This window comes from Melanostigma gelatinosum (genome assembly GCF_949748355.1).
Source record: "Melanostigma gelatinosum genome assembly, chromosome: 4".
Lineage (NCBI taxonomy): Eukaryota > Metazoa > Chordata > Actinopteri > Perciformes > Zoarcidae > Melanostigma > Melanostigma gelatinosum.
The window spans coordinates 27,371,938-27,396,033 of NC_136637.1; the positions used below are offsets into that span (position 1 = coordinate 27,371,938).

At 43.1% G+C, this 24,096-nt stretch overlaps 1 protein-coding gene across 1 annotated transcript in view; it reads left to right on the top strand.

Annotated features, from left to right (window-relative positions):
* pip5k1ca (phosphatidylinositol-4-phosphate 5-kinase, type I, gamma a) overlaps nt 1-24,096 on the top strand; it is a gene marked incomplete at its 5' end in the record, with an annotated part of 41,877 nt that continues 17,781 nt past the window's right edge. The window contains 6 exons of the mRNA XM_079267725.1: nt 1-133; nt 17,035-17,066; nt 18,099-18,185; nt 18,431-18,561; nt 18,695-18,812; nt 21,315-21,467. Coding sequence (XP_079123851.1) covers nt 1-133; nt 17,035-17,066; nt 18,099-18,185; nt 18,431-18,561; nt 18,695-18,812; nt 21,315-21,467 — 654 coding nt within the window. The remainder of the gene's footprint in view (nt 134-17,034; nt 17,067-18,098; nt 18,186-18,430; nt 18,562-18,694; nt 18,813-21,314; nt 21,468-24,096) is intronic.

Genomic DNA, 24,096 nt, shown 5'->3' on the forward strand with positions numbered 1-24,096 from the left:
ATGGAAGCAGCAGCCGAGGGAGCGGTCGGGCTGTCGGAGGCCCGGGACGGGAGCCCGCTATCCGGGGCCACAGCATCCGATGATGGGGACACGGTGGTTGGAGTCAGCTACGGAATGGACGCCGCAGACATGGGTACTTTTATCACCTTTTAAAATAAACCGTATCCCTCTTTTAATGTGTGTATTCCATTACCCTGACATCCATTTGAACAGAAAGTCCCGACTCATCTCTGCTAGCAAAGAATCGGTCGGCTAACGTTCGGCTAGTAGCTAGCTAAGTTAGCAAAATTGATGTGTCAAGCAGGTAAAGTTGCATTTTAACGTTTTATATATATATATATAATATATATAAATTATATATATGTATATATATATATATATATATATATATTATATATATATTATATATATATATATTATATATATATTATATATAATATATATATATATATATATATATTATATATATTATATATAATATATATATATATATATATATATATATATATATATATATATATATATATATATATATATATATATAATTTATATATATTGTATGTGTTACGGTATTATGTGTGTAGTAGCAGTGCAGTCGTGTCTAGTGAGCGACACAGCAAACCAAGGCTTGGAACTGAATCGATATTTAGAAAAGGGGAATATGATATATAATAATAATAATAATAAAAAATATATTCATTTATATATCACCTTTAAAACAGAGTTTACAAAGTGCTTTGACAGACAAAGCAGCAAAAAGCAAGGCAATAATAACAATAACAGAAAGCTCAGTGAGACAGTCGAATGAACTAATAAATAAATACAATTATATTTATATATATTTATTCAAATCAAAAAAGAAAAGCAACGACGTCACATAAAAGCCAGTCTGTAAACATGTGTTAGTAGCCTGTAACTGTACATATTTCTAATTACTTTACTTATAGAACGAGCCAGGGGTGTAGCTAGGATTTAGGATTTAGTGACCACCTTTTCTCAAGGTGTCTCTTTGTCACCTTCCCTCTCTTTCCCATCTGTGGGCACCTTGAATTATCACGGCCTGTCACCCAACAGGCTGTAGAGAAACATGATTATCACCCATTATGTCTGTGAAGAAACCATTAAAGCCTCAATTTGGGTTTAATTTGCCACCATTTTGGCTTTTACTGGAGCCAGAAAATACTCAATTTCCTCGACGAAGAGGGCTGAGGGACAGACCGCAGACACCATGGCAGTTGGACCAGACATAATAATTTTAATATATTTTTACGAGTTTCTGTATAGGTGACACTAAGACACACATAGACATGTTTTTCTCAGCAGATGTTTATGCTTTTAACATTGAGAATGTGCCAGTAAGACAGTGAGCCACCACTCACAACACCAGGACCCAGAAACTGGAGCAGCTAAATGGAATTCAGCCTTCATAAATTTGATTATTTACACCTGTGCGTTTCCCAATGTGACCCGGCAAAATGTCTCTTGTGAAAAAGGCCTATGAGCAGACGAGTAGATGTTTATGCAAATATATATATATATCAGCCAACATATGGTTATCCTATTTTTAAACACGCAAATATCCGTATCGGCCGCTAAAGTCCAGTATTATTTGGGGTGATTTGAGTGTAATTCAAGAGACAATTGGAGAGTTTGCTTTGTCGCTCACTGCTGTTTATGTCAGAAGGTAAGAGGCTGTTTTTATTGTGTATCAGTGATGCTGAGGTATAAGCACCCTCCTCTCAGCTGGTGCTTAGGTTGTGGACTTTAATTATAAGATTGATAATGTCATTGACAATAGATTGAGCTTTGTGATAAACAACTGCATCATCAACATAGAGCTTTGCTTTCTAAATGATGCAATGTTATTTGATATTGTTGACTTTTAAGGTATACTAATGGATGTGAACATGTCTGTAGATGCACTCATGGCGGCCTGAAGCTAAATGTTCAGGCTACTGAGTCTACCAGCAGTCCGTCATGCTGTACATCACAGTTCGGGATTTTCGTTGTTCCACGGTGAGGAAAGTGCTGACTTCGACAAGAGCTCAGAACGGGCTCATGAATCAAAGGGCTGTCTGGCGAGGGTTACTCGTCGAGCTCGGCTGTATCACACGATGAAAATGGCCGTTTTATCTTTGGACGCCTTTGGCTGCAAGATGCTTTTTTATTTTAGTGTCATGTTTGCTGCCACGTGTCTCATGAACCCGGGGGGTGATTTCACAAGTGTGTACCTTCTCAGTCAGTGCAACGGAAAACACAGACCTGACTGGAGAGAGAGTGAGCTCGCACATGCAGACGAACAGCGTTAAACGGATGCATTGTTGAGTACGCCTGTACCCTGCCAAATGTATTCAGGCTGACGGTTTGCGGACAGTTGGCATCCACCTCTCTGTGTTGCATTTTAACAGCGGAGAGCAGCAAAATATACGGTTTATAAAGGCAAGAGGACAAATCTTCATAGCATAATGCGATTTGTATTTGATTACACTGGATAGAGTAGAGGACTGAAAGACAGAGCTGAGTGTTTAAGTTTTGCGTTCAACACACTAACATCTGTTACCTTGTTACCCCATTTATCCTCTGAGTCGGCTAATGCTGCAGGTTGATATTACTGAGGCCATGCTTGTTTCAATTACGCCCGTCATTGATACGGCACTGCTATGTTATTCTATTCGAGCAGCATTGGTGCTTAAGAAGCCCCAATAGAGAGAAAGACGGTCTACTCGATACCTTGCAAGTCTTCCAGTGAAGCAAACAAGAAGTTAAAGCTCCTCTCTATTACACTAAGTAAAATATACAGAAAATCATACACTTTCTAATACAACTCTTCCATGGAGCAGTTGGATACACACACTTTAATCCATTAACTATATAGTTGTAGTTCCAAACATCTTCTGAGTAAAGTGCTGAGCAAAGCAGCCAAGGTTGTATCTGAACTGGCTGTTTTCATACAGCATTCGTAGCAATTGAAAATGAATACTGTAATTTGTAGATATCCAAGGAAATCAAATCATATGTAATCCATAGACTGTGTATATAAGAGGTGGATGTAGTCATTGTGGCGTCACCCATTGGATTGTGGGCTGTCGTTATGAAGCCTAGAGTTCGGCGATTTGGCCGTCGCCATATTGGATTATGGCTGTTGCCATCTTGACTTTTTGCAACCAGTAAACAGAAGTTACCATATTTGGAATGTGGAGGAGTGATGTGGAAGAGTGACGTAGATACGTCTTATATGGCTCTGGTAGAGGAAGCAACCTGTCAATCACAAGGTAGCCCCGCCCTAAAGCATACTGTGTTATGGTCTGTTTGACTCTAAATGGACCATAAGTTACTAAATGAACATTGTGCTGTGTTGAAGAAGACTTGAAACTGTAGATTGAGACCATAAACTCATGTTTACAATGTTTACTGAGATAATAAATCAAGAGCGAAGTAGAGTCATTTTCTCATAAACTTCTATACAACCAGACTTCTTATTGTTTTATTTAAAAGACCGTATGCATGTAACGAGCAGAAATTGACAAGTGTTGCTGGACATTCGTAGGAAACTGCACGAAAAATGAGGAATGGCTTTTTGCAAGATATAATGCGGACCGCTGTATGAGGATACACTTGGCACTGGAAAAAGCCATAAAAGGCTATTTAGCTAAAATGTGTTAAACCCAGGGGTTGTGTTCATTCCTATGGCAGAGTCACAACAATCTGGCATTGGCACTGGTCAACAGGAATGGATGGAAATAGGTCTTTCTTGATTCTCATTGGCTGTTCACGTAACAAGTGCTCAACCTGAGAGCTCAGTTAACATCAGATCTTGCGTATGTATGATTGTCGGCTGCTGCAGTCGGCTCGGCTGCTCAGGATGTGTGAAGACAACGCTGTGTCACAGCTGGCTGTTAAATATCCGTCTGAGCATTCAGTCCCATTCAGAGCTCCGCCTCCTCAGGCAGTCGTAATTTGTCCCTATAGTCTCCTGTCAGAAGATCGCATTAATCTCACTTATCTTCTCCTGCATTATATATGGTTTCAAGAACGACATTGCGATGTGCGCATGCGCACGCCAAGTAAGGCTACTTAACTCTAAGATGTGCTAGAACTTTTTTGTTGCTTTATACAAAAGGAGAAACTCTCACTGGTCTCACTTTCCATAAATCTACATTAAAAAGTCTGTCTGATAGAACATAATTTACTTTGATTTAAAGGTTATTGGATGCACAGAGCTTGTTGCTAGTGTGTGTGTGTGATGTGCAGTCTCTGCATGCACAGAGAACCACCAATCAAAATAGTTCTTGATCAATTTATCAAACGACCAAAGCAGCAACCCGACAATGAGCGAGAAGCAGGACAAAAAGCACAGAGGAGGGAGATTTGGTTGCGAATAGAAAGTCAGTTGCATGGAAATATTCTGGCTGCAGTAAGGATGATATTGAGCAGAAACAGGACCTTGTCATCTGGAGAAAAAGAAAATCCCGTATTGTTTCCATATTGCAATATGTATTGCAGAAACAAAATATAACTGTCGGTTTTTTTCCCCAATATCGTGCAGCCCTACCTCTCACCTTCAACCTTGACTCTCCTCTCCTACCTCCTCATCCCTTCGTGATTTGGTTCATTTGTCACTATCCATCAGCCCCCCCCCCCCCCCGCTGTCTTTTTCTCAGCTCACCGCTTCAGGCAAGTCCTGTCAGAATTGCTGACGGAGGCACAAAGGGTGGTTGCCTCCTGTGGAATTTGCCATCTATTTGCTTCTTCCTTTTTCTTTCTTCAAGGTCTCTCCGTCTTCCTCCCCCTGTGGCTGTGCGTGCCACAGTATCCGTTTGCTTCCCGGTGGCCGATGCACAGGGCTTGCTGCTGGGAAGATGAGGGAGCGGGGGGGATAAATACAGGAGCTGGAGACACAGATAGGGAGGCGGGACTATATGAAGAATTCTAGGCTGTGCATTGCACTTCCACAGTTTAATGAACTGCTTTCATTCTCATGTTGTGCTACATTCCTGCTAATTAACACACTTTAGCATCAAACTAAGACTAAAAATAAGTCTTCTTCACCTGAATCCAGTGCATTTTCATTACTCTTCTACTATGCATGCATATTGAACGTCAATACCGCCATGGAGCGTGCTCATTTCACTGCGGGAAGCCAAAATCTTGATCGCAGTTACTGTTAGATTGTTTGTGCAGCCCTAATGGGCAGCATTAGGGCTCACAGTGTCCTGTGGGCATCCTGTGTTCGGGCCTGATCTAACCAGCTGGAGCCCCTCTGTGTTTGCATGTTTGTCTACGTTGGTTTCCTCCACAGTACTAAAACATTCCCGCGAGGTGAAGTGGAAACTCTAAATTGCCCGTCGTTAATGTGTTTGTGTACGCGTGTGAGACCTGCACAGTGACTGTGCACCCTGCTTCTCGTTCAGTGGAAGCTGAGATAATTCTCCAGATGAGCTTTTTTTAGAAAATTGACTTATTAACCAACAACAACTTTTCATTTCTACACAGCGTGGGACGAGTTGAGCGAAAGCTTCTGTGTTGGATTTACTGCTCCGGTTTGGTCGGATTTATCTCCGTGGAAGATTTACTGACACGCTCCGTAACCTACTGCAGTGACGTGCTTCTGATTTATCAAACGGGCATGCTGATGTGGAAGCGCAGCTCGCCTGTCGTCTGAGACACAGCTTACATCAGTAGACTTCGCTCCTTGAGGCCTACGAATATAAGGACGGACGATGCGAATAATGGAAGGTGCAACTTTGCACAGCCATATTAAGGGAAGTTTGTAGTGCACGGGACAGTTTGACCTGCTCACAGACCTTAAAACAGAATCATGATTATTATGTAATATATAAAATATAGCTACTCTTAATGCTTGTCATCGATTCCACCGGGTTGGATTCAGTGCAAAATCCGATGAAATAATGCAGGTTCACCAAAACATTTCTCTGCTCCTCCAGTCCTCGCTGGGAGCCAACACCATCACCACGCTGCTGGAGGCCCGGGCCGTATTGCTGGTCCCTGCTGGAGGGAAGGGCACGGGAGAACCAGAACCAGGACTGACCGTAGCAGATCGTTAAATTAGAGGTTTTATAAAGGGGATCTTGTGCTATAAAACACTACCACTTCCGTCCTCAGCGACCACCAAAATCAACACAAAATGAAAGTTCCTTGCAGTAACTTTAAATACTATTTCTTTTTTTTAAGCTGTTGCAATTATAAATTAATCCTGAATCATTTGCTCCACAGCTTCGTGACAGTTAGATAATGTCATACAGATGCATTTGTGTGTATATATATCTATCTATCTATCTATCTATCAGAATAACAGCTTTCAGCTTTGTATTGCCTTCCTAAGTGACACAAGAGTTTTATTTTCAGCTCGGCAGCCCCAGGTGTCAAACTAAATCTGCCGCTGTGTGTAAATTGTTGCGTACAGGTATGAGCAGCAGTTACTCCACACTGTTGTGCAACTGTGCTCCCTCTGTGGTTACAGCAGATTACCCTCCACTGAGTCACCCAGACGCTGCTCTCAGCAAGCGGCACACAGGAGTCTGGCTGATCATCACCCTGTTTATTTGTATGATCCACTCCCATGACTTCCTACTCACTCTCCTCTCCTCTCTCCTCTCTCCTGTCTCCTCTCCCCTCTCCTCTCCTCTCCTCCTCTCTCCTCTCTCCTGTCTCCTCTCCCCTCTCCTCTCCTCTCCTCTCTCCCTAAAAGGACCTTTCTTTCTCTGTGCTTCGACTGCATTTTTTTCAGGATCAGCGAGGATCACTGCGCTCAGTTCTGAACTGGAAGCTCGGTAATGAAAAACATACTGAAATTGCATAAGAGTTTGAGCGCATGTGTGTCAATTTGCTGGGAGGACTGAGCTGTTTTTAGCTTCGCCCATAGAGCAGGAGGATGCAGCCCTGCCGGTCTCTTCAGGACTGGGGGAAGCGTAAGACACTCTTGACACATCAATCCCGTGGTATTAATACAAACACCCCCAACTAGCCTGAAGGGTCCAGGAGTCTTTCATTGTGAATATTACTACAACTCTTCTCCTGCTGTGGTTTCGTACCAACTCAAGACGGCGTGTTGACTCACACACACACACACGCGCATACACCTCCGGAGGTGTATGCGCGTGTGTATGCGCTGAGCTTTCAGGCCTCTCCAAGGGGAAAATAAATTACGCTTTCATACCCACCTGTTCCATTAGTCTGATCCACAGTGTGAAATGAAGATGCAACTGTTGCAGCCTCTCCGGATTGGCGGCGAGATTTATGCTGGAGTTATTAGCTGCTGTCAGCCGCTGCCAAGCCAGTCATTGCATCGACCTCTCACCGTCGGTTTGAAAGGTAGATGGATGAGGGCGGTGAAGGCAAACGACAGATGCAGAGTGAAGGCAGCTGTGACATTTTAATGAGGTTTGCATTTTTTTTTTTTTTTTTTTTTTATACCAAGATTTTTATCAACCTTTCACCAGCAGAGAAATGTGGAAAATAAATCTCTTTATTATGTAACAGAAATACAGCCATTCCCCTCAATCGTCAGTGACGGTCTCTGAATCAGCGTCGTCAGCACATTTGCCCTTGTTAGCGCTGTCAGCACCGTTAGCTGCATGCTGCCAGCTAAGCTGTCGCCATGTTGAGAGCCGTTGAGAGGCAACAGATACGCTCTGGATTTCATACCTTTTAAAGAAGTAGAGTTGTTTTATTTGCCCCCTTAATGCTGAAGCAGAGCAGAGACAGAAAACCAGACAGACGGTCTCTTGACTTCCACCTGTCCTTATCCTTATCCTGATAATCCAGGCGAGTAGTCTAGTAGCCTGGAGAGAATGGGATTAGGGACAGTAGAGTGACCGTGATGTAGCTGGATTTACATCGAGGCGTCTGTCTGCTTGTGTGTCTGGGTGAATCACGGTCGAGCCTGGCCAACTGTGAAGTGCTTCCAGATCTATCTATCCATAAATTAGATATATATAGATGGATGGATGGATGTCAGTCTGTTTTTGAATATTTGTGTGTTGTTTTACAGCTCTGCAAAGGTTTCTTGTCTTGAGGAAATCAGTGGCGCTTGCTCTGTTTGTATCTGGTTTGAAGGAAAGGTTGCTGATGGTTTTCTTTGGCTATTGGTCCACTTGAAAGCAAAGGCAGGCTAGCATATAAATTAGGTAGCAACTCAAACGTAAGACAAAAAAACATTTTTTTCGTTTTGTTTGTTTCGTAAAAATAAAAACCCAAAACCCCAGAGCTCAATTTATATTTATATATATATATTACATTGAAATGAAAAAAGCAAATCTTTGAATTGGAGAGGCTTTAATGAAATAGCATATGTATAAAGAACATACTATTAGACATTATAACTACTAGATATTAGACACTATTAGAGATTAAACAATTAGTCGCTTTATCGATTTATCAGTCAAGAGAGGACATTGATCTGCGTCTTTTTGGATAATCAAGTAATTATTTAATTCTCTGGATCCAGCTTCTTAGCTTTTTTGTGAGAGTAAACTCATTTATTTATTAAATTTCATTATTTTTCCTGTTGGATGACCAAAACGAGCATGAAGAAGAAATTGTAATCTGCATTTTTCACTACTTTCTGACCATCAACAAAAAGAAAATCTATGAAGAAAATAATAACTTGCAGCGCCGTAGTATTTCGTAAAGACTCTCTTCGTAAATAAAGGACTCGGCAGCAGTTTGCCCGACTTCAGACTGTTGCTGCGGCGCTCCGCTCATCATCGAGCTCCTCGCTAAATGTCTCAAAGGGATGTTTTTTCTTCGAGCCAGCAGAAGGCAGGAAGCTTTTTATTAAGCCCACTTTCCATCCCCTGATGCCATTGATGGTAATGGATGACTTGGCACAGTGAAAAGCTGTCCTCTCCAGCCACTGCTTCCTCCACACATTCACTGTATTGTACAAAGTGTATGATATGCACTGACAACGGAGTAGCCCCCCCCCCTCCCCCTACCCCCCTCTTTGTGCACACCGCTTTGTTCAGTAAGTCAGAGGACGGCTGAGGGGAAATGTACTTTGCGGATGAGTGCCGGCACCAACACACACTAGTTTAAGACGCGTTGACATATTTAGAACGGAGTTCAACCATACTTCCTTCTGTAGTCTGCAAGTAGCTGGCATTACCGTGTACGTGTGTGTCTCTGCCTGTGTGTGTGTGTGTGTGCGTGCGTGTGTGTCTCTCTGCCTGTGTGTTTACATGCAGAAGTAGTAAGGATAAGCTGTAAGGATATTATTCTGCCAAAGTGGCGTAATTGCGAGGAACACTTAAAGCCTCTTTGAAAAGCTTAGGGTTTGGAAGTCTATGACTCCTTAATTATTCGTGTCGACGTCCAAGTCGCCCTGCTCTGATCCAGGAGGGACGGTCCTTCGAGAGGAATTATCGACACACGGAGATGCTCACACAGATGTGCACACAGGAGCAATAACGAGTATGTTTGCACGCGTATTAGTGCCGGGCTTTTGGAGTCTCCTGTTACTGTGTTGCTGACATGCTAACTTAATGTCCTAGTTACACGCGCACAGAGGAGCTCTTCTGCTGGTTGGGTTGGGCTGGATTACTCTGAAAGAAACCAGGATGCTGTGACATGAAAAGCACTTATCCGTGTTTTTCTTTCATGTGTCTGCCATCTGCACAGATGAGACTTGAATCACATAAGAGGCGGTCCGAAAAACCAAATTTGAGAAGAATATGCTGTAACTCCCTTTGAGTGACTTACGCTCTGCAGGTTGCCTGACGACAAGATTCGTTTTAGTGAGCTTAAGAGGATGGGGGGGGGGGGGGGTTGTTACTTCAGACAGAGCCAGGCTAGCTGTCTTTATGCTAAGCTTAAGCTAATCATCCCCTGGCTTTGGGCTTCATTTTTACTTTACAGTCACGAAAGTGGTATTATATACAAGCATACATCCCAAAATGTTAAACTATACCTTTAAATAATGTAACAATTACATGTTGAACCGAAAGTATCAAGTGTTGCTTCTCCATCACTCTTGATAAGACAGTTGTTGTCCGACAGACTGCTGTTAAAATGCGTTAAAGCGACAACAAAACAAGGTTCATTCTCAACTGTTACGGAAACGACCGCTGTGGAAAAACTGTGCAGTTGTCTGAAAACAACGAGAACATTATATCCGCGTATGTGTGTGCCGAGTAAACATCGTATTGATGAAGACTGTGTCATATACTGCCTCCACTTTTCCATTCAGGGCCAGAGACAGAGGATGAGGACCAGACTGGCTGACTGGTGTGTTCATGGAAACAACACACTGACATCAAGGGCTCAAGGGTTAGGATCAGTTTGCATTCCCTCTGTCGAAACAGCAGCCATCACTGTTGCATAACTCTCCTGTGTGAAGTGAACTAGGCTGAGGTTAACCATGAATTAACATTTTCTAAAAAAAGAAAGACGTCTCTGTCTCATCCTCGCGCTGTTGTCTGCATTGTTCACCTAAAACCACTGACTGTATTTTTACCCCTCTTTGCATCGAGTCGGCTGCCGTGTTCATTTCCCTGACAAGACTTATGGATCCCTGCTTTCCCCCAGGTTCAGGTCGGACGCACTTTGACACGATAACCAAGCGCCCGCTTTGCTGCCGCATGAAAAATGGAACACCCGATCGATAGCGGCGCCGTCGCTTAGCCTCTGCCAAGATACCAAACGAGCATCTCAAAAGGCTGCCTCTTACTTAGCCCGTCCTCGGGGAGTCCCGGTAGTGATCCAATCAGGGTCAGACGTGGCTGCCAAGGAAGACGCATCAATGCTGCCCACAGAGTGTGTGTGATGTTAACAATTAAGTTACGCACCAAAGTCATTATTTGTGTTGGAATCATTTTGCCGCTGAGAGTCACTAAGCCGTCGTATAGATCTGCTGCTGTTTCGTCGATGTAGTTTAAAAACAAATTATTTAAGTAGCGATAAGCTGCAGTGACTAATTCACTCTATAACCCAACGAACTGGAAGAGGGTATGTTGTATTTTCCTCAGCAATGTCGATTAAATTAAATGGCAGCAGTGCAAACCCCTTCCAGGTGTTTTCAGTGCTCGGTTGCTGTTAGTTCCTCCTGGTACGTCGCGTGAGGCTGCGGCCGGTTTTATTCAGACTTTTTCTCCATCCTGAATGTTTTATATTAACGAGAGGGACGATCGTCGTAGTCTGTATGCTTCTGTAAGTTGTGTACTGTATGTAGCTGTGCTAATGCCGCCTTTAACTGCAGCACAGGCAGCATCCGTCTGTTGATTCCAAGCACGTGCACGTTAGTCATAGAGATAGAAATGCTGGTTGACCTCAATTGGGGGAACCATGGAAACAAGGGGGTGAACATTTGGGTGTGTGGTTTATTTTTGTATACATTTACTGCGCAAGTCCAAGAGCCGGATTGTAATGCAGGTTATAACAGCTCAGCTCAGTTCAATTTAAATCACGAAAAGAGAGCAGAACCCTGAGTTTGGTTTGGGACTTCCATGTTTTTTTTGTTTTTTTTTGGGGAGTTGTATCATCCCGCACATCGTAAAGCAAGTCTGGGCAGGAATTGATCTCATGTGTCTGTTGCAGAGAACTTGCTTCATGTAATGCTGTGTGATTACTGTGCACTTGAGAAGGAAACAGGCCCGTCGTGGTTCATAAAAAGCGTGAAAGCAGAATACAGTGTCTAGACCGTCATGGTTACGTTTTTTGGACCAAAAAGTTTTTGCGCTGTGGTGACAATTTGAATGAACAGATGAAGCTCTGTGAAGCAAATATACAGAATGTCTGTTATGATGCTGTGGCTTGGCAGCAATGTGTATGAAGGTCTCATGTGAATTGGCAACAGTCGGGCATTAAGCGGGTGACGCCGGTCCGGCGTGAACGGGTCAAATGTGCGTCAAACACACAATCCCGTATCCTGCGTCAAACACAAGGTTTGTGTGTAAAAAAAAAGATATAAATTCCGGCTGTATTTCGCTTCACCTCCCATGGCTCCCATCACCAGCTGGTAATGCACCGCTCTCTTCAGGGTGTGGGAGTGCGCCATTAAACCAGCACATAGCAGTCCGGCTCGGCAACAGTCTCAGCCAGAGGCTGTTTTATTTGTCCGGGTCTATTTGTTGTTCCGTCCCCCTGAAGAACTCCACAGACTGCTGCTGCAGCATGATGGCGGTGGTGGTAGGACCTATTATTCCCCTCACGTCCTCGTTCTGAAGCGCTTCACCTGTTGATGGAGGGACGTTAACAATGAGAAGATGTTGTCATGTCACACTCCCGTGTTACTGGGTACAGTTTTTCACGCAGTCTTTACAGGAAAGCCATTATGAAACATGGTAAAAATAGAAATAGAAGCACTCTCGTACCTTATCATCATAACTCCTGCCTCTGCGTTCCCTCTATATACACTTTAATACACCTTAGACATCGTTATGTCTCTCCATCCCTGTTGTGTTATCACTCTAGTGCTGTAGTAATAGCCAGCGGGTCATCAGGGTTTTGTCACTTGCACTCACATTTGGTTGCTTGTAATCATAATGTGATTATATTTCAGTCTGCCACAAACATGAATTAAATGGACACAATTTAAATGTAGTTCCTTGTGGGTTCACACATCTCTCTTCTTACATTAGCATACATGTCGGTCCTACCGTCATTTAATTTACAGTGATGGCGTTCGTGTCTGTGTTTTACTGCTGCTGAGGACAGAGGAATATTAGAATATATTATGTAAATCCATAAAGGTCACATAAAGGTAAAAACAGTAGAGCTGTCTGCTCTTTATTTCAAAGACGGGAAAATCTATTGGATATGTTTGGAGAAATGAAAACAGCATTATCATGACGTTTAAGGCTAGTAGTAATTGTATTGTTATGATTAATCCAATTAATAGGAAGCATAGTGGTTGTGTAGCTTTGTTCCAAGCGAGAGTAACTGAACTGAAAGGCAGCCATCTGACTGTACTGTTTGGGGAGGTTTGTCACCATAACTAGTTTGGTTTGATGATATATTGTCCCAGAGATAATTGCGATAAATTATTTTTTTGTCATTTTAAGACCATTTTATGCAAAGATATAATGATAATATAATAGCATAATAATGGAAGTGCATCTTTTCAAAACGCAATAAACAGGGAGAGATGGAGCACAAGTCTGGACACAACACACGCAGCCTGACTCATTCACTGCACACACACACACACACACACAAACACACACACACACATAAATAGTATGGGATGGTAACAAACGGAAGAGCCTCCTCTTTAATTATCTGCATTCCTTCACCAGCAGTTTATTTTCCTCCGATTTGATTCCCTGGATGTTCCAGCTCGGGAGGGTTGCCGGGTTCGCAATTGGCAACGCTCGGGCTTTGCTCATTTCCGTGGAAATGTGTGCATGTGTGACAGCGGGAGGGAGATAGACACACAGAGCAGGAGGACTGGCTGGCAAAGCAGGCTATTCTGTGGCTCAGTCACATGGGCGTCCACGAGAGGCAGGCGGGCAGACAGAGACGAGAGAGGCCTTCTATCAATTCAGCTGCAAACGCAAAGACTCGAGCTGTGAAGATGCTATCCCACTCCTGAGTGACACTGGGTGAAATAGGTTAGCTGTTAGCGCCTCAGCTGGTGAGGGAGATGCATTTTATACTGGTGAGAGGTTTGGAGCCTCCAGAGATTACAGCCAGAAAGTCACGTTTCGTCTCCTGTCGTCCTTATTTGGCCTGTTGTGAATTGTTTTTTACACCAGGCATGTTGATATGTCATGGTAGAATAACCTCACGTGTAACGAATTACACTATTATATTTGCCTTACATCATTTAGCTACATCAGTCTCAGGGTCCTGGTTTTGTGCCTGCTGGCTCACTGGAGAAGCTTATTGGGACACTTAATGGAACAGAGCACTGTTGATGTTCTCTTTAATTCCTGCAACAAGTCACAATGTCTGCATTGAAAAGGGTTTATTGTGGATTTTTTTCCCGAGCAGATTTGCATGCACAAGCTTTAGTTAGTTATAGATAGCATAGACCATTAGGGGTGGGAATCGCCAGAGATCTCGCGATACGATATTATCGCGATACTTTGGTCACGATACGATATTATCGCAATACTGCGATATTATCACTATACTTTCACGATACTGCGATATTCTGACTATTGTGATAACATATATTGCGATTTATTACTTTTTTCAACTTCAAATTATGTCCCCAAAGGAAAACTGTCAACAACATATTTTATCTGAGTTCTTTCTCTGATGTCTCCATCTTTGTTTCGACCAACTTCCTACCAATCACGCACGCAGACCCGGCACCTCTGCTGACCTCACCAGAAAACACCTCGTCTCTCCCCCCCCGTGTCACGGGGGGGGAGAGACGAGGGAGGACGAAAGACGGGGGACGAAAGACTTCACAGAGCAGAGCTCTGATAATGTTAGATGTGACAGTTAAATATTTGTATGATCCCTTCAAAGAATCAAACTGCGAAAAAGACCACAGTCATTAACCTTTACACAAAAAAACTCTGTGTCAAAAATGACTGCTTAAATAAGTAAGTGCATGATAAAATATGCATTAATGCAATAAAAGAACACCGTGTAAGGTCCCAGTTAACTGATGAACACCTCAGATCTGTTCTGAGAATTGCCACAACCAAACTGACACCAAACGTTGACGCACTGGTTAAAAAGGGTGACCAACAACACTGTTCCCACTGAAATTAAATGCAGGTTACTTTTTAGGTCATGGCTTTTACTTGTAATTTATATTAGTTCACACAAACACACATTCATCTGCTACTGGCCCGGCCCGTCTGTCACATTTTAAAACTCAATGTGGCCCCCGAGCCAAAACGTTTGCCCAGCCCTGCTATAGAGTCAGGATGAGTATTGTTAGGATATTATCGACACGAGTACTCTTACCGGTTCTTTTCAATTATGTTGTGAGAATAAAAGACGATTCCTTAAGAAAAGAATCAACATCATTTCATTGTTCTTGTATGTAAACAAACGGTCTTTCTTGAGCAGCAATAAAAGAAGTTCCGAAATCTTTAAAATGCATTCGCAGCTGAACAATGAGCTCAGTGATTAGCTTTGATGTATTAGCCTGTTCTTATTAGCAAACTCCGTTTCCTCTGCCATGATGTGTGTCTCACCCTGTACCGAGCAGGAGACAGTGTTAGTGTAAAAACAGAGACGGGAGGTTTGAAACGCTGCTATTTTTCACGCAGATCTCACTTCGTCACCTCTAAAGTACAGACAGCGGAACCGTTAACTCCGGACCTCAGCAATACTCTGGGTTTTTACTCATTTAGAACCAGTTCCCATTTAGAACCGAGTTTCGGGGGCATCTTTAGAGTCTGAGAGAACAACAAAGTGTTCTTCTTGGAAGTTCAATATTACCCCCCCCCCTCCCCCCTCAGCTCTGTGTGTATATATATTTCTACCTACAAAAGCCGTAATGCAGAGTCCATGTTGATTAATTTCTATCCTGCAATGCACTTACTTGCACACAGAAAAATCGCTTGCTTATACAGTCAGCTGTCACAAGCAGCAAAGCATCCATTTTGGCCCCATTTGAACAGAACGGAGTCATTGTTAGTGTTGTCGGTAACACCTGTGCTTTTCCTACTATTAGAAATCAAAATGTCTGCTGTGGAAAAGGGGCCTTTTGTGTACTTTTAACTCTAATGCCTGCGCAGCGGTGACAAAAGTAAATCCATCCGACCAAAACCAGTACTCATCGCTGATATTTGCATCCTCATTTCAAATCAAAACAGTCAGACTGTTGTTAACATTTCTGCGGGTTCTCTCTAAATTCCACCATCTGGGCGACTGAGTGCGATATTGGTTATGAAGACAACAGAGTGGGAATTAATCTGCCTCGCTCATGCTGTCTGAAGCCCTCTCTCTTTCTCCTTCCACTCTTTCTTTTGCTCATTTTGTGTTCTCTCTTTCCTGCCCTCCTGAGCCTTGTCTCCATTATTATGCTGAGTGTTATACGTCTATAATTATGCCTCTATTTCAGGCCATCCTGGCAAAAACATTGCTCTGATTGCCTTTTTCTCTTCTGCCTTCAACCTGTTATTAGACTTTAAAAAAACATCACAACATAACAGATGTACGACTGCTGTAACTGGGATTCACTAGATTGCTATTTGTGCCATTTGCATTGGTGAGTCGATATATTAGGGTTGAAAAGCCTGCCAAAGAGTGAGAGTGTGTAGGTTACTCCCACTTTAAGAGACTCACAGCAGGTTTACACTTTCCAGATCAGTTTTTTTCCATCTTAGTTTAAATGTTAAATGAAGGGTCGGGGGATCAACTTGAGTAAAAGCGTGTCTGAGCGTTTTTCAGTCAAGATTAATGCATGTTTATGTTTAACTCAGGCGGCAAGTGAAGTCAATGCGGAAGGGCCTTAAGCTTGCATTCTCTCTAATGGCCATCAGGGGGCGACTCCTCTGGTTGTATAGAAGTCTATGAGAACATGACTCTACTTCTCTCTTGATTTATTACCTCAGTAAACATTGTAAACATGAGTTTATGGTCTCAATCTCTAGTTTCAAGTCTTCTTCGACACAGCATGATGTTCATTTAGTAACTTATGGTCCATTTAGAGTCAAACAGACCATAAAGCAGGGGATGCTTTAGGGCGGGGCTACCTTGTGACAGGTCGCTACCGTATACGACGTCTCTACGTCACTCCTCCGCAGTCCAATTAATGTCACTTCTGTTCACAAAAAAACAAGATGACAACGGCGAAAATCTAAGATGGCGACGGCCGAAACGCCGAACTCCAGGCCTCAAACTCGCAGTCCACACACCAATGAGTGACGTGACGATGACTCGGACCAACCAACGGACCGAACAGACCTTTCCGTCTCCAGAGGCGCTGAACATGTATTCATGTTTCCTCTCGCTGACAGGACCCTGCTTGTGTTCGACACCGTCACTACAACATGTTGGACTGCTGTGTCCACCCTTTAATATTCTTCTTAGTCACAGAGAGCACCAACGATGCTGAGTAATGGAGCCTCTCTGTAACACAGTCATCTCTTTCTGTCTCTCTCTCAGATGCTGCTGCCAGGAAAGCCTTCATCACAGAGGTGAGCTACCATCTGTCCCTGTGATCATCTGCTTCTCTTTGTACTGAGCAGCTAAGGCTGTTCATATTTGGATCAATTGATAATCTGTGTTCGGAATTTTCCTCGCTTGGTACAAAAGTATTTGAATATCACTTTTTTAAAATTCTTTGTCTTTGCTCGACAATTTTTGGTGATCTTCCTAATTTCGTAAATCCATCTGGTACTTCAGCTACTCGACTGTACGTTAAAGCAAACATTGGCCCTGTTGTTTGATTTGAGTCTGCTGAGGACATTTAATTCTGCTTAAATGCCAATTTATACCAACAAGCTCAATGAACACAACTAACGGCACCAGAAATATTTACATCCAATGTTTGCCTTTGAGATCTTTCAGTTTTTGAATCAGATTTGTTTACAAACTATGCACAGTTTGAGTTAAAGAACGGAGGAACCAGAGTTAACACCTGTGCTGCGTCTCAAATGAGATACTTCTGTAAGTACACCTCCATGTAATACACTGTGTACACTGTGTACACTGTGTACTTGCGTAGTGCGTGAATTTCTCGACAGTGTGGTGTCAAATCGAACACGGTTGTTGCGCACTTCATGGAAATGACGATCACAACGTTTAACCGCTTCTTCTTATTAATAGCTATTTATATTTCACAATATTATTACTATAATAAAAATAAAGAATGATAATGCTATCAGTCAAAATCATCTTTAACTTTATTTAATGTGCATTTTGTCTCTTTTATTGCAAATTAATCACATTCAAAATATGAGTTTTAGGGAGGTGGAGACAGAGTCCGTTACCATATTTCATTTTTTAAATATCAAAGTTATCATCAATATACCGGTATATCGTGACACAGCTATGCACTCAAAATAGCACGTGTATGTACGGAAGAACGCACATTGAGACACACTGGTCTGCTCAGTGAAAGTCGGTTCATAACATCGAATCTTGAAATCGCTCTCGTGCTTCAATGTGCTGTCACTGTGTCACTCTCAAGTCCTCAGAACACAAGTCTCTCTCCTCTTTGTCGCCAGATGCCCTCGTCCTCGGGCCAGCCTGGTCAGGGAAAGAAGATGGGCCACAGAGGAGTGGATGCATCAGGGGAAACTACTTACAAGAAGGTACTGTAAACACACATGCCTCTGCCATGATGTATTTTCTGATTCTTAACATATAAAGACTCCATTTTGCCCCTAAAAGAATTTTAAAAGCATTAAATGGAAAAAGCGTTATGTTTTTCCCTCTAAAATGATCCGCTGCATCTCAGAAAAGAACCAATCATTGACTGCAAGGGGTTTAAAGAAAGGGCGAGTATTTCACTCACCACTTCTCCCTCTGCCTTGGTACCCCCCCCCCCCCTCCACAGACCACATCCTCGGCCTTGAAAGGTGCCATCCAGCTGGGCATCGGTTACACGGTGGGCAACCTGAGCTCCAAGCCGGAGAGAGACGTGTTGATGCAGGACTTCTACGTGGTGGAGAGCATCTTTTTCCCCAGGTCTCTGCTGCAGCCAAACACATAAGAAAACATACTACATGCAGTTTGTTTCATGCATGTCATTCTTAACCGAGCTATTTGATATTTACTTGACATTATTATTATAAATTTATGATATTTTTCTGTACTTTAGTGAAGGCAGCAACCTCACTCCAGCCCACCATTTCCCGGACTTCCGCTTTAAAACCTACGCTCCCGTGGCCTTCCGCTACTTCAGAGAACTGTTCGGCATCAGGCCGGATGACTACCTGGTAAGATTTTAAGTGTGTGCAGTGTTTCACACGGGACTTTGTGAGACTGTGGCGGGTGGTGAAAAATGGCGGTGTACATTTTAAAGTAAATTGCATCAATCTGGTGCACTTTGACAGCAAAATGAAGAAGCAAGATCTTTGAAGAACTTTGCTCTTGTAAACAATTCAATCATAAATTCATTGGTTATATACAGTAGATATAAATGGTGAAGACACGGCAGGTGAGTGGTGCTGATAGGGAGCCACCTTCACTCCGGGCCTTTCCAATCCGTCCTAGAGCCGGTTGCGTCGCACTGCCACAAAAAAGAAATGTGCCCGGAGCGGACGAGCCAGCGCCAGGATGAGGTCCCGCGAGAGGATCCTCCCACTTGGCCGCCTCTGACCGGTTGAGTTGAATCCCTCGGGCAGAACTATGTGGAACTAACCCATTGAGGAGTGTAGAAATATCTTTGGTTCATTATAAAACTGTGGCCAGTCGCACTGGTGTGTGTGTGTGTCCCTAAACCAGTTTAATTGAATTCTCTCCACACGGATGCTAGACTTTCTCCAGGATGATAGAATAGTATGCATTGATGCGGCTCCGGTTAGCTGTGGTGGAAGTTGAACTACAAACTCAGCAGTAGCTTAGTATCACATCACATAGACTTGAAGGAGCATGAGAGACCAATTGAGAGGGATGTAAGTAGAAAGGGAAGGGAGGCAAGACCAGGAAAAGAAAAGACAAGCAGAGTAAATGAACAGAAACACGTGAAGGCAGACAACCAAAAAAATAGGAATCCATAAAGATGAGAAGCGTGACGGCAGGAGAGAGCTGAGAGAGAAAGAACGAGGACGAGAAGCCGTGAAACGACACAAGAAAAAGACAGAGGCGAGGAAGAGTGGACGGTTGAAGAGAGAGAAGGCTGCACGATTCACCGCTCTGCCCCGAGCAGTCCAGCAGAATATACAGACAGTGCTTAGTTGGCGTGTCTGCGTGTTCCATGTGCACGTTTCTTTAATGCATCGGTCCTCAGACCACGTGGAAACACCACATCCTGCCTTGTTTTTGCCGTCTCTCTCTCTCTCAGCCAGCCTGTGGTCACTCATCACCATATGCCCACACAAGCCATCTGGGGACTATCAACAACTAACTTTAAATTGAAGTCTGGTTACACTGAAGTTCTACGTAGGAATGACTCGGTTTATTGTTGCAGCTCTGGAGATATGTGATAATTAGGTGATTCAGGTCATATTTGCACTCGCAGTCATGATTTAGTGTTTTAGAGGGAAAAGCGTTGGTTAGAAACACTGCAGTATTTCAATAGTCTGTTTTTCTGACACTTCCTTATTGGCTACCACAGACAGGACTGTGGTCTTAACAGATGAAACTGTGAATGTCGACATATTCATCCCTTACATTCACCAACTTTATCACCTTTACTGTTGCTTCTTCACTGTCTGTTAAATTAGCCTGTCCTGGCGTGAAGATAATGAGCCTTTTACCCGCCACTGTGTGCACCGGTTTCACATTTTTCTTCACTAACTCTGTTCAGTTGTGTTTTGTGGATCATAAAAAGGTATGAAAATGAAATGTCAGGCTCCTCTGAGAGGAATGTTTGAAAAGTGAACCATTAGCAGAAAGTCGGCAGAGGCGGCTTCAAAAAGGATGCTGATGAGTTGCTTTTAGGCAGCGGAGAGAGAAGAGAGGAGAGAAGGCTAATTACGTAGTAGCGCTAACCATCATAGCAGCAGGAGTCTGATGTGCGTATTAAAAGAGCTCAAATTTAAAAGCAGTCATAATTTGACATCTAAATGCATCTAATATATGTACCTCTGTTCTATTACAGCATGTAATGTTCTTGTTCCTCACTCTTTCTCTTTCTCTCTCACCCACAATCTGCTTCATACCATCATTTCCTTCTTTGTATTTCTGTATGTTTTTACATGATCAGTGCGCTCATGTGTGTTTAATGTATTTTATTGATCTCATCAGAGTGTATGTGCGTCTCAACATGCTGTTTGTAAAATGAAGGACGCCTCACAGGGATTGCAGGTCTGTCAGGTGTTGTTTTATCGTGAGAGACTCCAGAGATTTGGGCCAAAGTACGCTGGAGCACACAGATTTTAGGCAACAAACGTGATCAGAGGACTAATGTTTTGACGCAAAGTGCGTCTTCATACAGAGACTCTGATTCGCCTAAATATCCTCCCCTAACTAGGAACTAATTCAGCACAGACTGTAAAAACATGGACGGACAATCAGCTGCATGTAGGCCGGGTTACATTACATCATTAAAATATACCAAAAACACAATCAAAATCATATAGATTCGTCCATTCAATATCTAAACATCTCAACGTGTGTTTTGGTTAATACCAGAATATTGGCTTCTGTATAAGTGATGTGTTTAAAGGCCGCAGGCTAATCCACAACTCAAGATCGTTTTGTTTTAGCTGTGGATGTGTTCAATGATTTGACCCGTACCTTTCTCTCCCTGTGTGTGTGTGTGTGTGTTTCTGCAGTACTCCCTCTGTAACGAGCCTCTTATCGAGCTGTCTAATCCCGGAGCGAGTGGCTCCGTCTTCTACCTAACGAGGGACGACGAGTTCATCATCAAGACTGTGATGCACAAGGAGGCTGAGTTCTTACAGAAACTGCTGCCTGGATACTACATGGTAAGCTCAGTGTGCGTGAAAGAACAACTACATGTCAGAGTGTTAGTCAAAGGTAGATGAAAACAAAATGGCAAATCATATATGTTGCTACTGCATTTCAGCTGTGTTCGTTGCGACTGACCGAGGCTTAAAGCTACAGTCGGTAGCATCCTTCACACTCTCATTCGAATGCCGAGCTCCATCTTTGATGTTCTTATTTCCAGTCATATTTTTAGATCCCAGGTTTATGCAAGAGCCCGGAAATCTCTCCTCCGAGCGTGACATCATTTTCAGATGAAGCAGACATAACGGCTCTACCATCTCCCACTGAAACCTCGGGCAATGCGGTTTCATAAGAGACTGGCCGGTGTGTTTCACATAAGCCTAACAGAGCTTGACTCTTGACACACACACACACACGCACACACACACACACACACACACACACACACACACACACAGTCAACCAGCAGCACCTCCATGTATGTCCATGCTACTGCTCCGGCCTCTTGAGGTTCACGGCCTTCAGCCTTGTGTTTATTCATGTGCCTACAGCCGTGGCGAAAGAGCACTACAGGAATTAATTTCATCATTTAGGGACGTTAAAGGCTCAGCACATTTACTGTGACCTTTTTCCGTCGTTTCGAAACGCTCTGAAGTATTTTTGCCGGTATAATTAGTCGTTAAGGACGGGGCTTAATGAAAGCGGAGCGATTCAGGCTCATGTGCGACGGCTGCAGCCCGCGGCCGGAGCAGGTGGACCGAGGAAAAAGAGAGAGAACAGCACAGATGGACAAGCAAATCAAGCCCACGCCAAGATAAACACGGAGTAGAAACCACACAAAAACATCATGGAGAAGGATCCAATTTCACAGAATCATCAACGCAGTATGATGGCGTATTATGGCTGTTGTCGGTGAAATAAATAACTGAATCTGAAATCTTGAGAAACTATGAAAAAAGGATTGCATATCTCTAAACTGATGCAGTCAAAATGCTTGATTTTGTATCTGAATGTAGTCGCAGATATCCTCAAGTCAAATGTAGCAATCTGTCATCAATTTAGTGGAACACATTTAGCATGTTTTATACTTCCCATGAATATAATCCAATTAGTCTTATTTCCATATATTTTGTATATACCCTTTAACAAATGGATCACACGTGTATCCTTCCACTAACATCGCCACGTCTTTCTCTGACGCTCCGCTTCAGCTCAATCTGTGCCGGTTTGAATTGACCGTAATTTACCGTAAATGTCGGTATGTAGTCGGTATATATGGGTGCACTACAATTTTAGCAATGAGGTTGAACCAGCCTTGCAAAGAAAAACATAACGTTTTTTTCCCGTACATTTTTTTACTTTAGACTCAGAGAATTTCGGAGTAATTTTTCTTTAATCTGAGGAAATATTTGAGTTTTTCCTCGTTTGTGACTTTAATCTTCGAGCATTTCTGAGTTTTTCTTCTTGTAAATTATTGGCTTGTATTTATTTCATTTAGTTTAAAGACATGTCATTTTTGGGCTTTTGCCTTTATTGGATAGTGACGGTGATAGACAGGAATGCAGGAGAGAAAGAGAGGCAACAACTTGCAGTAAACGGCCGTGGGTTGGATTCAAACCCAAGGACTGAGCCTTGGTACAATCATTTATTCATTTTTTAACCTTCAATGGCCCAAATACGCCATCATAACATAGAGATGTGAAGAAAAAAACAACAACAACAAAGCACTGCACATGTAACAGCAAAATGTCGTTCCAGTGGAACACGCTCGTGCGTTTGTTTTGTAGCAAACATAAAGATGTATGCAGGCCGTCGTTGGCGGAGCTCCACAGCTGACTGGCTGAGGAGTCTGGCTCTGGGCAGCATACAGATCACAGTGATGTAACCGACTCCACTGCTGCCGCTTCTCTCCCTTCTGTGTATTCGCCCGTCTACTATACGCCGAGTCTTTTCCATCTTCTCTCACGTTTTAGTGTCTTCACTCTCCCTGCTGCCGTGAGACTCTCGGTGTAATTTATTTCGCCCCGCCTGCCTCGTGTTTTTCATCCACTCTTTTTTTTCTCCGGCCGCTCTTTCGACGCTCATATCTGACCTCTTCTGCCTCAAGTGTCTGTGCTGTTGGCTCGTCACCGCTCTGCCCTCTTAACATTGACAGAAGGGCCGTGTGTGGCTGAGGGCAGGCGATGCTCTTTCTTTCTGTCTCTCTCCATCATTTTTGCCTCTCTCTCTCTCTCTCTACCAGTTTCTCTCCTCATGAAGGTCACTCCCACATGTGCTGAGCCTTTTAGCCACACTTCCACTTTCATCCTTTATCCCTCCTCAGCCTGTTCCTCTTTCATTCTCCTCATTTTTACTCTTGAATGCGTTGTGCTTGCGCCATGTGGACCGCTCTCTCTTTCGCCTCCCCCTCATTCCTCTAATGGCACTGAGCTGGCCCAGGTCCCGATATCAAAGCGGGTTTTTAACTGAGCACCCAGCCAGAGTAACCTCACAAGTGACAGAACAGATTGGTGATTGATGGGAGAGTGTTGTATAGAGTAAATGCAGAATGCAGCAAAAAACTAAAAAGCCAACCCCAGGTTCCCTCTCACTTTGGACCTCGCTTTATTTGCAGGTTGTTTTTTTTTGCGTGGTTTCTGCACTCTG